This window comes from Apium graveolens, chromosome 5 (assembly GCF_009905375.1).
Source record: "Apium graveolens cultivar Ventura chromosome 5, ASM990537v1, whole genome shotgun sequence".
NCBI classification, from domain to species: domain Eukaryota; kingdom Viridiplantae; phylum Streptophyta; class Magnoliopsida; order Apiales; family Apiaceae; genus Apium; species Apium graveolens.
The window spans coordinates 126,561,264-126,575,900 of NC_133651.1; the positions used below are offsets into that span (position 1 = coordinate 126,561,264).

At 36.8% G+C, this 14,637-nt stretch overlaps 1 protein-coding gene across 1 annotated transcript; it reads right to left on the reverse strand.

The window, feature by feature from the left end:
• Nucleotides 1-674: 674 nt before the first annotated feature.
• On the reverse strand, nucleotides 675-13,218 carry LOC141724470 (putative methyltransferase PMT23). Its single transcript, XM_074526627.1, has 8 exons — nucleotides 12,643-13,218; nucleotides 11,885-12,034; nucleotides 2,273-2,543; nucleotides 2,082-2,192; nucleotides 1,736-1,907; nucleotides 1,400-1,654; nucleotides 1,103-1,297; nucleotides 675-933 (listed from the first exon to the last, which is right to left on the reverse strand). The coding sequence occupies exons 1-8, from the start codon at nucleotides 13,060-13,062 to the stop codon at nucleotides 732-734; spliced, it is 1,776 nt and encodes a 591-aa protein (XP_074382728.1). The 5' UTR covers nucleotides 13,063-13,218; the 3' UTR covers nucleotides 675-731.
• Nucleotides 13,219-14,637: the final 1,419 nt, after the last annotated feature.

Sequence of the window (14,637 nt, forward strand, 5' to 3'; positions counted from 1 at the left end):
GCGGAATGTTATCCTTGCGCAGGGAGATGCATTATCCGTAAAGTCCTACGATTACGGACGAGCCTTGGACCTTCGCGGTTGGGCCTCATAGTTGGACATTCCTAAAGCTAGCGGAAGATGGATTCCGGATGAGTTTCTACCGGACCTAGGAATAAGAAGTCTAAGTCCATTAAATTTCTTATTCTCCAAGAACTACGTCAGACTTGATCCCTATATAAAGGATACGTAGACAGATTGAAAGGGATAAGAAGTTGAGAGAGCTAAAAAGGAGCCACCACTTGCCCTAATCAATCTAGTCACCAATTAACACACGACCACCACACACCGCTTAATTTTCCGGCGAAAAACCACCATTATAGATCTTAATTCCGACGAGAAACCTCAAACTTTGTTGTTACCAAATTCCTCCGTCAAGCACCGACAAATTAACCTATTACCCTTGGAGATACTTTTCTCCATATCTGTTTTTTTGCTAAACATATTTGTCTTTTTTAATTTAACAAGAAAGTGTCACAATCCCAGATTTCATAATAACAAAATGAATTCATAAAGTAAAAGAAGGTGACAAGTTAGATGGCCACAATTACAAACTTCTTGTGCTTTGCAGGGCTAAAGTTCCTTTTTTTTTCTTTTCCTTTTAGCATAAAATATATATATAAAAACTATATGTAAAATTATACAAGTTTTCTGTTATTGAGATTTTACAGTTTTGGAAAGATGTAGAATATTAATTACAAGGACTCGATGTCGTCTGGACGCCAAAAGCCTTTAGTACCAACAAGGAATTGTTCTTGATGCACAGTTATGGACCAGTGAAGTGAGCGCAAAATTGGACTCAGCTTGCTGGTCATTTGCATTTTATCCTGAACTATGATAAATCCACCTGGCCTCAGTACGCGATCCATTTCTACTGCTACATCTATTATGTCACATCTGCAAATTTTGACAAAGGCGGTTCGTGAGCACTTTAAAGCACATGATAAGAAAGAAACCAAGGGTCCATGATCTGCATGTCTAGAACTCCAGGCGTAAACATCGTTGCATTGTGTAAACCAAATGCATTATATTGTATGTACACAGCTTCAATGCAGTCATTTGTTACCTTTCAGTCAAGTTTCCAAAGAGGAAACTGGCGTGCAACATATCAAAACTTCTAGGGTAGGTACTGAGTGACTCACACCAATCGTGATATATTCCGATCAGTCCTCTATCGAAGATAACAGAAAGTGTGTCTGGCCCATGAACTGGCATCACATTCATTACCCACAGAGGTAGATTAGCAAGGGCCGCAGCGAATCTGTGTTTAGTGAAGCAAATGGTTTGACATGTCTACATTATACACAATCACGTAAACATAGCATATCTATATAATTTGTTGAAGAGAATCTTATCATTTTACCCTCCATAACCAGCATTCATATCCATGACATTCCTCACGTTCGACCAGTTCATATTAAAGCCTTGTAAATAAACATCCGAGACTAGTGCTGACCAATGTTTCGTGTCCTCGTAAAATAGTTTTTCAGTGTCTGGTTCATTAGATAGGCTTACTGGTTTACTTCTGAGTCTTTTGGGCCATGCCTCTGGCCATTTGTATGAGCTTCCCTGGGTTGGCACTGGAAGTGGTGGAAGACAAGTATCTAAAGGTGTGTACCTATAATGTGGTAGGAGTTAAAGATGATAGCAGAAAATGTTGTCTGAAAATTATGATATCCAATAGTTTAAATATATATACCAGGACGCATTCTTCCCTCTGTTCTGATCACACATGGGGGGTTTATTTTCTTTACGTCTTTCATAGCAGGATGAGGAAACAGGCTTCTGATATATAACAAGCCCAACACCAGTGAAGTAAGATGTTTTAGCAACAACTTTCCAGCAAATTGATTCTGTGAGATTTATCATTGCTGCAATAAGGAAGGTAGTATGGCCATTAACTTAACAGGAAAACGGACAAGACATGCACGACATCAGTGGATGTAGATATAATTGCAGAATGTGATCCGACTTGATAAATTTCAGTAATAAGGAATTAAAGGATGTAACAGGTTTAAAAAGACAAAGGAACAAGGAGTACAAACTGTTCCATATGTTCTGATGTTTTTCATCATTACGATAGACTGGGGTTGCAGACCATATAAAGTAACCTCCAGGTCTAAGAACCCTATTGAGTTCCCTTAAAGGTTTCCCACCTGCATTTGATAATGAACAACATAAATATTAGACAGACATAAACAATATAATGAGAAATACAATGAACAACCAATTGTACCATCGCCATGCCAGTGAACTCTGCATCGTGCACAGTGAATCAAATCATAAACATTGTCTGGAAATGTAAGTTGCTGAGTTCCAACGACAGAGAGGATTGCAGGAATCCCCCGCTCCAGAGCAAATTGAATCTGAGCCTCGTGTTCATCTTTTGGGGCAAATGACATTGTAATGACATCTTTATCCAGCAAATACCCACCAAAGCTAGCAACACCACAACCAACATCCATAATAACCCTGGTCCGCTTGCCCCATCCGATTTTTGGTAAAGCCTAGATATCAAGTAATTAAATAAATATAGTCAGTACAACAGTCATGCAGCATAAATACTAGAAGTAGCTAGAACTAACAGGCAAATTATAATCTTTCGAGTTAGAAAGCATAAGGTCCATTTTGTGGCTTCTACCAACACATTAAGATATTGGGAGTTGTTCATCTAACATGGTACCCGAGCTCAGGTTTACTACCCATATACTTCCCAAATATTGGATATGTTTATCTGCGTTGCTAAATAACTATGGGCATATATATATATATATATATATATATTTGTTGGTTGCAGGGGTGTTTGAAGTAAGAGCTTCATATAGTGGCTTCTACTAGCACCGTAGAGCAACTCCAATGGGCACTCTATGTATGCTCTTAAGTCAAATTTTAACAAAATTAAGACATAAATGAACTCCAACACACTCTTAAACCCTCCCTAAAAATTGAAGAACTCTAAATCTTTCCTCATTAGAGCAACTCCAACAACTCCTCTTTATAGCCTCCTAAGTCAAAATTTGAGGATTTTGACATGAAAATGATCTCCAAACAATCTCCTAAGTTATCCTCAAAATTTAGGATATTTATATCATTCCTCAGTAGTGAAGAGCTCCTAACCTTTCCTCATTCAATTTATATTAATAAATAATGTATTCATGCACTTGAATTTTGCCATGTAACATTTTTCATTCAATTGAAAGAATAAAAGTATAAATAGAGAGTGAATTGAAGAGAATTGTTGGAGAAAAAGTAAATTTTTCCCTATTAAATAGTTAAGAGTCTATTAATTATAATATTTGTAGAGAAAAATTTAAGGGTCTCTTGGAGTTGCTTATTGAGGAGCATATGTTGTCTGCTTATTGAATTTTATACTATACATATAATATAGAGCTGTTGTAGAATCTGTAGCTTGGAGAAGTGCAGGTGACCTTTTATGTATATAAAATAGAATAAAAAGAAATAGAGAAATTTTTGAGGAATGTTGTTGGAGTCATCTCCAGTAAAATGACTTGGGAGCCCATTAAGTAGTAGTTTTTATAAGGAGTCTTGCAAGGTTTTAAGAGAGTTGGTCATTTAGCACCTTGGAGAATATGCCACTGCAATAAATTTTGGTCCATCACCATATATATAATCATGACCGCACTTTGACATCCCAAATAGTCAATCTTTATTTGAATGAAAGGGTAGCACAGTATGGTATGAGTGATATACAACATTACATAAAGATTAGACACCAGTCTCTTCTCTAGAAATTACTTAATATAAATAGTCAACCACAACATTGATGCTCAAAGCTTTGATCTTCAGCTAAATTGCAGGTCAGAGCAAAGAACTGAAAACATAAATTTGTTGGTGTTCAAGGCTTTCATGCATATAAACGTATTCTCACAAATAGATTCTTTTAACGAATGTCTGCTGCTGTTACAAATGAAAAGCTAGTTTTCACGTAAATTTAGAATATATAAAAATGAAGCTAGTTTTTTTGCCTATCTGGCTTGACTACTCGAGTCTTATTTAACCTTCACGGACCACTTCACTACCCAGCAAGCGTAGGCTCGAAAGCAACGGACTAAGCAACTTGCGCGAAACTTGAGCAGTTCTCCATACTATAAGGGGCAACAAGCAACGGATTGAGCTGAAAGCCGTTGCTCTGATGCTTCGTTACGTATACTTCACTCGCTCGTTAATGGAAACATGTCTTGGTATTGGATCCGCTCTTCTGTTAGCATAAACATGAATTAGATTGTATTCGTCTTCTTCATTCTTAAGAGAAACCCCCCACCCCAACCATTCTTCAGACCACCAAGCCCTCTCGAATGAGTTCTACTATAGAAGCTTTAAACGTAGACCCGGGGACAAATCTTTCACTCACTGAGAAGTGAAAACCTATGAATAGATCGTCCTGAAGGTGCACACTATTTTTTGCCCCATAATCAATTGACCGATTTCGGGATCTTTGCCAAGAATAACTGCAGTGACAGATTTTGTTTTGCTTCGATCTTTAATACCTTTCGAGATCCACCCTAGCCCGGATTCTTGTCGAAAGTCCATTGCCAATTTATTTTAATTTAACTGAGAATATGTAGCTTGCTGCCTTCCAGTGATACAGTTAAGCTGATTTACTTAATAATTGTTGTTCCTTGACTAGATTTAAGTACCGAGACGAAAACACAACAAGAACACAGAGAGATAGATAGATCAAGAACATGTATTGAAACAGAAATAGAGAGAGAAGAGAGAGACAGAGAGAGAGATTGAGAAGATTGATATATTTCTGATGATAATCCCTTTTACAACTTTTGAAGTCTCTTATACAATCTCTAACAGAATCATGAAATGAAATACTAACAGAATTTGTCAAAACTAACTTTGGCGCCAAAACACTATTTTGACTATTTGTATTGACTTTGACTTTCTTGACTTTCTAACTTGTAAATTCTAAGAGATGAGATTCTAAATTATTCTTTTATTTCTGAATTTCTTACCAATTATCATACCCTCCCCCATCTTTGAAGACTTATTCTCAAGTCTTTAGTGGAATAGGAAAACCAGGGAATTGCTGAACAAAATCAGCTGCTATTTCCCTTGTGGCTTCATGACTGGGGTGATCCTTCCATTAAACTAAGTACTGGATCTGCGCTGCATTGTTCATTTTGATCATTTTCGTATCCAAGATTAGCTCAGGAACCATGGGGGAATTAACTTGACCAGTAATCCAAACAGGCACCATAACAGCAAGAGGGGGTGTGCCATGAAAATATTTCAATTGAGAAACATGAAAAACATTGTAAATTTTAACATTCTCGGGTAACTTCAATTTGTAAGCGACCTTACCAATGCATTCTAAGACCTGAAAGGGACTTTAATACCTTTGGGCAAGCTTCTGATTAACCCTTTTCTGTACAGAATGCTGCTTATAAGCCTGCAACTTCAACCAAACCCAACTTCCCACTACAAACTGTATGTCAGATCTATGTTTGTCTGCTTGAGATTTCATTCTATCTTGAGCTTTCAGTAAATGTGATCTTAAATCAGCAATCATATGTTCTCTTCTTTGTATACTCCTGTCAACAGCATCAACTGCACATTCTCCAGCTAAGTGAGGCAGATGTAAAGGAGGGACCTGGTTATAAACAACTTCATAAGGAGTTCTGTTAATAGAAGAGTGAAAATGAGTGTTGAACCACCACTCAGTTATTTGTAACCAGGCAGACCAGTCCTGAGGAGACTCAGTACACATACATCTAAGATAAGCCTCCAGACATCTATTAACAACTTCTGTTTGACCATCAGTCTGAGGATGGTAAGAAGAGGACAAGAGTAGGTCAGTACCATGGATTGTAAACAAGTTTTTCCATAGCATCTCTATCACTCACAATAGATCTGGGCCAGCCAAGTAATTTAAAAACATTATCCACGTATACCTGAGCCACTCGTAGTGCAGTAAAAGGGTGCTTCAAAGCCATAAAATGAGCATATTTGCTGAATCTGTCTACAACTACAAAGATAACCTCTTTACCATTGGACTTTGGAAGACCTGTAATAAAATCCATGGAGATATCAACCCATACCTCAGCTGGTATAGGCAATGGTTGTAGTAATCCCGGGTAAGCACTGACATCACTTTTATAAGCTTGACAGATTGAACAGCCCCTTACCATTTGTCTCACATCCCTTGTCATATCAGGCCAGTAGAATAAACTCTTAAGTCTTTGAAGAGTGAGCTCCCTACCAGAATGCCCCCCTTCCATAGAGCCGTGTTGCCAATTCATCAGCTGTGCTTTCAATTGTGCATTAGGGCAAACTAAAATTTTCCCTTTTCTTGTCAGAAAACCATGCCTGAGTGCATAAGTATGATGCGGAAGATTATGTTGTAAGTTGCATAGCATCCTGCAGTTGAACATCTTTATTGTAACCAGCCTTGATATGTTGCTCCAGATCAGATTGTACCACAAAAATAGCCAAGCACGATATATCAGAACCTTGTACTCTTTAAAGAGCATCCGCAACAACATTCTCTTTTCCTCCCTTATATTGTATTTCATAATCAAATCCCATCAACTTGGATAACCAGAAGTGTTGAAAAGGGGCAGAAATTTTCTTCTGCAACAATCATTTAAGACTTTTCTGATCAGTTTTTATTACAAAATGATTATTAATCTAATATTGTTCCCATTTCTGTACAACATAAACAATTGCTAATAATTCCTTCTCATATACTGACAGTTTCCGCCATCCGGGACCTAAGGATTTACTGATAAAAGCCAAAGGGTGATCATCTTGCATAAGCACAACCCTTATACCTATTTTGGATGCATCAGTATCAACTACAAAAGTTTAACGACAAAAGTTTATCAAAATTAGGTAACCCTAACACAGGAGTTGATAAAAGGGCTGCTTTTAAGTTCTCAAATGTCATTTGAGCTTTATCAGTCCACTGAAAACCCCCTTTCTTCAACTGATCAGTAAGATTTTTGCTTATCCAAGCATAATTCTTAATAAATTTTCTGTAATACCCATCCAAACCCAAGAAACTTCAAAGTTTCTTAACTGTAGAAGGTACAGACCAGCTAGCAATGGGACCAATTTTCCTGGCATCACTTTCCACTCCTTTTCCAAAAATAAAATGGCCTTGGTACTCCACCTTATCCATTACAAAACTGCATTTACTGTCTTTAGCATAAAGTGAGTGTAACCTCATGAGTTCAAAAACTTCATGTAAATGCTTCCAATAATCAGATATATCCTTGTTGTAAATCAAAATGTTATCAAAGAAAACTAGAACAAATTTTCTTAATAATGACTTGAATATAACATTTATCCATCCTTGAAAAGAAGTGGGAGCATTTGTGAGGCCAAATGGCATCACAAGGAACTCATAGTGTCCACTGGGTTTTAAATGCAATTTTGAAGACATCACCCTCATGTGCCCTTAGTTGATGATAACCAGCCCTGAGATCAATTTTACTGAACATATTAGATCCTGCCAGTTCATCAATTAACTCTTCCACAACCGGAATAGGAAATTTATCCTTTACGGTCTTCTTATTCAGCTCCCTATAATCCACACAAAGTCTCCATGTACCATCTTTTTTTCCCACTAGAACCACATGGGAAACAAAAGGCCTAATACTATTCTGGATAATGCCCCTGCTTAACATTTCCTCAATAATTTGCTCAATAACATCTCTTTGCTTCAAAGGGTATCTGTATGGCTTGATTTGACAAGATTTGTACCTTCTTGAAGTGGAATTCTGTGATCAAACATCTGTCTTTGAGGAGGTAGCTTATCAGGTTCCATACAGATATCAGCATACTGTTGTTTCAAGTCTTCCAGTTCCTTATTTTTACCAGGGGTAATTGCCACTTCAGTTTGTTGATCTGTAAGCTGGTTATACTCATTTTCCTTAACCTGTAAAAAACATAGTTGTGCAGCATTCTCTAGTAATTTCTTTGAAGGTTCCCCTTGTAAAACTTTAACCTTCTGATTTCTTACTCCTTTTAGTTTTACCACCTTATAACCCACCTTAAACTCCATCAGCAGATTCTTGAAATCCCAATGAACATTCCCCAATGTACTCATCCATTGGACCCCTAATACCATATCACAACTACCCAATGATATTAGCATAGCATCTGTGACAAACTCAAAGCCATTCATCCTCCATGAAAAATTCTTTACTATGCTTTGACATTTGATATTATTACCATCAGCTACCAAGATACTTTGAGGCAAATTAGGTTCAACCTGACATCCCAACTTTGTTGCAAGATTAATATCCAAGAAATTATGAGTACTACCTGAATCAATCAAGATGTGTACTAACTGATTTTGGGTTTGACCTTTTACTCTCATTGTAGAGAATTCTGACTGCCAGAAAGTGCATTCACAAATATACAAATATACAAGGATCGGGGACTTCTAACTCATCCTCAGATAAACTACCTTCACTTTCATAATGAATCACAACTAGGAATTTCCACAACAAACAGTTGAGTCTCCTTAAACTGACACTTATGTCCTCTATCATACTTTTGATCACAGTAATAACACAGTCCTTTAGCCATTTTCTCAGCTCTAATTTCTGCCGGTATAAACTTGTAAGGTCTTTGATTATTCTTGTTGAAACCACTCTGTATAGGTTTAATTTGGGGAGTAGGCAACAGAGGGGGTTTATTAGCATTAGATGCAAAAGAAGTGGTGGATGTTGTATATGGAGCAGATTTAGAACTGAAGTTGCTAAAGGGTTTTGAGGCCTTAGAATTAATGGCCTGTAAATTTTCCTCTGGGTAATGGCTTCAGTGACAATGGTAGGTTTAAAAGCTTTAACAAAGGGTTTTACAGATGCTTTCAATCCTCCAACAAAACTATCAAGAAAATAGGTATCAGGAAAAACCAAATTATGTTGTTCCATCAGGGATCTCAGGTTATCAAATTCATCAATGTAGGTTTCTATACTACCAGTTTGCTGCAATTTATTAAACTGTTCTACAACATCAGAACATGAGTCATCTTTAAATATAGCACTTATATCAATAAGAAATTCAGACCATTCTACATTTCTCCTAATTGACAAGTAATTGGAAACCCATGTTTGAGCCTTAACACTCATATACAAAGAAGCCAATTCCACCCTTTAATCATTAGGGATTTTACATAAAGTAAAATACTTAACACATTTCTTAACCCAATTTCTAGCACCAATTCCATCAAACCTAGGAAATTCCAGTTTAGGAGTAAAACCTAAAGTTCTTGGTTAAAGATAACCTCCATTATTCCATGTATCATTTCCCGATGAATCTCTCGGAACTTCTGTCGAACAGTTGGTGCTCGCTTGACCCGATTCTCTCTTTGATCATCTTCACTAGCTCATCAAACCTTCCATCATTCTTCTTATTCTGATCCTCCAACCGCTTATCCATTGCCTTAAATTGTTCCTTAATTTGTTCATCCATGATTGCAGTAGAACTAGATGAATAAGTCTTTCTTGTAGTGGGCGCCAGTTTACCGCTTCAAGATCATGTCAATGGCGGTTAAGATCGATTTGCTCTGATTCCATTGATACAGTTAAGCTGATTTACTTGATAATTGTTGTTCTTTGACTAGATTTAAATACCGAGACAAGAACACAAACAAGAACACAGAGAGACAGATCAAGAACATGTATGGAAACAGAGAGAAGGGGGTGGGGGGTTGAGAAGATTGATATATTATTGATGATAATCCCCTTTACAACTTTTGAAGTCTCTTATACAATCTCTAACATAATCATGAAATGAAATACTAACAGAATTCGTCAAAACTAACTTTGGCGCCAAAACACTATTTTGACTATCTGTATTGACTTTGACTTTCCTGACTTTCTAACTTTTCTAAGAGATGAGATTCTAAATTCTTCTTTTATTTCTGAATCCTTATCATCCAGGGAAGTACATAAGTGGGATAAAACTTGATTCAGTTTTTTTATAGCCAGACGGCTTTACCAATTTACACGAGAAGTTATAAACAACAAGATTCTGGTGAAGATAGGCAATTCCTAGTTTTACCTAAAGCTCTGAAAGTAGGTGTTGTCCTATTAAAGCCTGTATTGTTAGTTGCAATTTCAAATATAAGAAGACTAGTCTAAATTTGTTCACAACACATTAATATAAAGGCCAGATATCTTAGATCCTTGTTTCCATGACCATAGGTAGCTTGGCGGCAGTGTGGCAGTGTTGTTTACCAATTGAGGAAGGTGGGCTGGGCTTCAAAGATATTCATGACTGGGTCACTGGAATAAGGCTGCCTTTTTAATCCAATTTTGGCAGATTATAAAGTTTGACAGCTCTATTTGGGTCTCCTGGGTGTGAGCTCAGTTTATTCGAAGAAAATTATTTTGGACTATGAACATTCCTCGTAAGTGCCCTTGCCCCTTGGAGCCTTCAAAAAATCTTGCAGGCTCGACCTTTAGCTATGCAATTTGTCCCATATTCACCAGGTAGGAGCTCCATTATCTCACTTTGGCGTGACCCTTGGATTGATTATGATCCTCTTATTCATTCTCTGGGTTATCAGGCTATATCTGCATGTAATCAAATTTATATGCTCATGTGTCAACTATTATGACAAAATCTGGGTGGAATCTTCCCCCATCTAATCACGAAGGCATAACTAAGTTACGTCATATGTTTTATCTATTAATATAGGCCTTAATGACAGTTTATCTTGGTTTGACTAAGGTGAATCTCTCAGATGTTTGCATTCAATCCATTTCTCTGCTCCAGTTACAGATTGGTATAGACTGGTGTGGTATCCTCTACAAGTACCATTTGGCATTTTTCTTTGCTTGGTTTTTCGTCGAGCCCTATTAACAAAAGACAGAACGCTCTGTTTTATTTTCAATATTGATCCCACTTATTGTTTATATCAGCATGCAAATGAAACTCAGGATCATTTGAAATACGATTGCAGTTTTTTTTGAGGTGTTATATCCCATTATCATTTTCTGTTCCACCGGATTGGAAAACAAATAAGCAGTTCTGGGCTTCTTTTCCTGTCAAACGTGTAGCAGTCAACTCTGAACGCTGCTGCCTTCTTCCGGTGTATATTATATTTCGCTGGAATGTAGCGGGCTTCATGTTTCACAGCATACTAAACGTTTCTCAGCTGAAGAGCTTGTTCAACGTATAAAATCACATTTTCGCGATAAAGTCTTCTCAACATGGAGCTTTTTAAAGAAAAATTTCATGGACCAAAGTCTTATATCAGATTTGTACTAGCACTTTGCCTTTGATATAGTTTTTTGTAATCTGAGTTGGTTTTTTTGGTTTCTGTTGCTTGGTCGTGCCTATGAGATGGAGGTTGTTCCGCTCTAGTTAGTTGCCCTAGGGTATGTTCTAGTAGTTGTATTATTTTTTAGGGTTTATATAATTATTTTTTAGCAAAACAAAGGGATGTGCTTCGAATGGAATTAAATCATACTAAACTGTGTGAGGTACATTATACCTACATCATTAAATACCTTAAAATATATTGAAGAATTATATAATACGTAAAACTATTACATATTTTTCTAAAACAGATTTTAAATATACCTCTGACTTGTCTTTAAACATGTTGGGCAAGGTGCTTAAAAAACTGAAACAGAGGAAGCAGATTAGGGCTTTATAGATTAGAGTACTGGCATATAAAGCCCTATAGTGTGGTAAAATATTTCAATGTTTAATGTACTAACTTTGATAAAAAAATAGATCAACATTTTAACTCAGTACTGCCTTTAAGTAGAACTCTAGCATATTGCTATCCCCAGTCATGCCCTAGGTTTTTCGTAAATTTAACCCGTTGAAAAAATCACAGTCACGAACATACCTTCTCAATAAAGTCTACGTAGTGCATAACTCCGTCTTTAAACTGAGTTCCACCTCCAGGAAAGACAAGATAATCACCAGATTTTTTCACCCAATTCTGGTCCTTTTTGTATTCAACGAGCTTAGAATGCGGAACATTATCAAACCATACCTGTCAGACAACCATTTAGATAACAAAATTAGCAAACAGCGCAAACACCATAACTTGCCTAAGACATTATGAATACAGGCCTTTTACCATAGAGAGAACATCTATATCACTAATTTGAAGTCAAACATCTGTTGTGAACAATGCAAGAAACAAACGGAAGACAACATAAGGTTGCAGTGATAGGGGGTGCATACAGACCGCCAATGTTGGCACTGTAAAGTTTAATCTAGTAAACAATAGACATATTGAAATGAGGCCAGCTGTATAACACTATATTAAGTTCAGCTAGCAAATGTACTAAATTTTAGTAGTACTCGCAATTACAATAACATGTAAACTGCAATTTTGTTTATAATCTACTTAATACGATGGCCAATTGGCCATGTCGGTCATGTTCAAAGTTCTGTGATCTGAATTTGAACACCAAGTTCAGAACAGTAGTACTAGATAACATAGCAAAAGATACATAACATTTGGTTTAGAATTGTACAAAGCAAATACTAACATAATCCACCATTTGCATCATATAACATAAAACAAAATCAAGTGACTAATAAAAAAAAATCAAACAAGACACAAATCTTACCAAACAATCAATCTTATCTCACCATATCCCTACTCTTAGGCCAATGCACCGACACTCTATACCGCGGCGGAAGCGGAAGCAAACACCTGGGATTACTCACAGGACAATGCCTCTCCCTATGCTCCATCCTCTTCCTTGACTTCAAAGCCTTGATCGCCTTCAAATTGTCCAAACAAGGTATATAATCCACTGCATACACACCATCACATTTCCTCCAATGCACATCCACCACTTCATTTGAAGCCTTCGCAATCAACGGCGGAGTTGCATTGGAAGGAGGAGAAGCTGAAAGGGCCACTAGAGGTGAAAAAGTGAGATCGGTGAGAGGAGATGAGTTTGCATTGAAGAAGATGAGGAGAGAGAAAACTGAGAGGATGATGAAGAGGGAGAAAATGAAGGGGTATTTTCTGTCTCTTATCAGATTTTCTACTGTGATTCTCATCCTTTCTTTGTGGACGTTTTTCAAGAATGATCAGTGAGGAAATCATAGAGAAACAGTTTGTAAAATGCGGTAGTAGTTGTTTATATTTACACGTGTGGGTCCAGACATCGGTGCCTCGGCTTCTGTAAAGTTTGGTTCAATTAATGTGTTTTCAAGTAGATCTGGTAGTAAACCTGTCAGATTCACGCGTAATACACAGGAATGGCCAGCCCCGCCCCCTAGATGGAATTTTTCGCGGACGCGGCAGAAATCGGGAAATTGTTTTAAAAAATTTCGGGATTGGATTCGGGTCGTGATTAGTCTTTCCCCGTCCCAATCCCCAATTCATATTTTGTGCATATAAATAATAAAATATTTATATATATTATATTAAATTAGTTATTAAAAATAGATAGCTTCCATAATATTATTAGAATTTAACATATTTCATAATTTATTGATCAATTTTTTACTTTTATAATATTATGTATTATATTTTTATAATTTAAAATTTGGCATTTATTTGTATTATAAATTTATTTTAATATTATATGATATTAAATAACGAGATAATATTAATATATTTATATATTACGAATTATTAAATTATTTTTTATTAAAAAATATAACATATAATATAACATTATTATTATTATTTTAATTAAAAAACAAATTCAACGAATCCCCGCGGGGATCGGGGAGAAAAAGAATCCCCATTCGGAGTTCGAGGATCTATATCAAATTCGGGGACGGGGACGGGGACGGGGACGGGGACGGGGACGGGGATGGGGCGGGGGCGGGGGCGGTGATGGGGGCGGGGATACCACTCCCCGACCCTTGTTCCCATCCCCAGTAATACAAATTGTAAATGTCGGTGATCAGGGGAAATCAAGTATTTATCACTTCATAGTAGAGCCGCAAATGATTCTATTTCTGCCCGAATTCAATCGATCTTAATTTTTTTTGAAGCGAATTAAGCCAAGCTTAACAATCGAGTATAAAGTGATGTTCAAGATTAACTCGTTTATTAAGCCAAACTCAAATCGAACACAATTTTTGTCAGGGACAATCGAGTTGAGCAGAACTCGACCCGAATTCGAATATAGTCGAGTTATTGATTAATAATTCACATATATTTTATACTCGACCAACGTTACAACATACTTTATAATTTTACAAGTTATATCGAGATCAAATATTAGTGATGGCTATATATTTTTCTACGGACTGCGGCTACGAGGCCTACGGCTTCGGCTACGAGGCCTACGGCTTCGGCTACGGCCTACAGTTTTCCTTCCTTACAGTAAATATTTCTACGACATACAACTCGAAGCCCATCATATTATATGACCTCCATGTCTCCTACTTGTCAGCTGCTTAACCCCAATCATCCCCAAATTCCTGAAAATCAACACAGCTGGCCATATAGCTCATCATCACCACCTATCATATGCATAGCCCTTGGACACGTGTCTTCATTTTCGGGAAACCTGGAAGATGACTTAATTCTAGGAATATATAAAAACTAAGAAAAGAAAGGAAAATAGACGAAAAAGAATATAAAAAGAAAAAAAGAGAGAAATCTTCTGATAATGG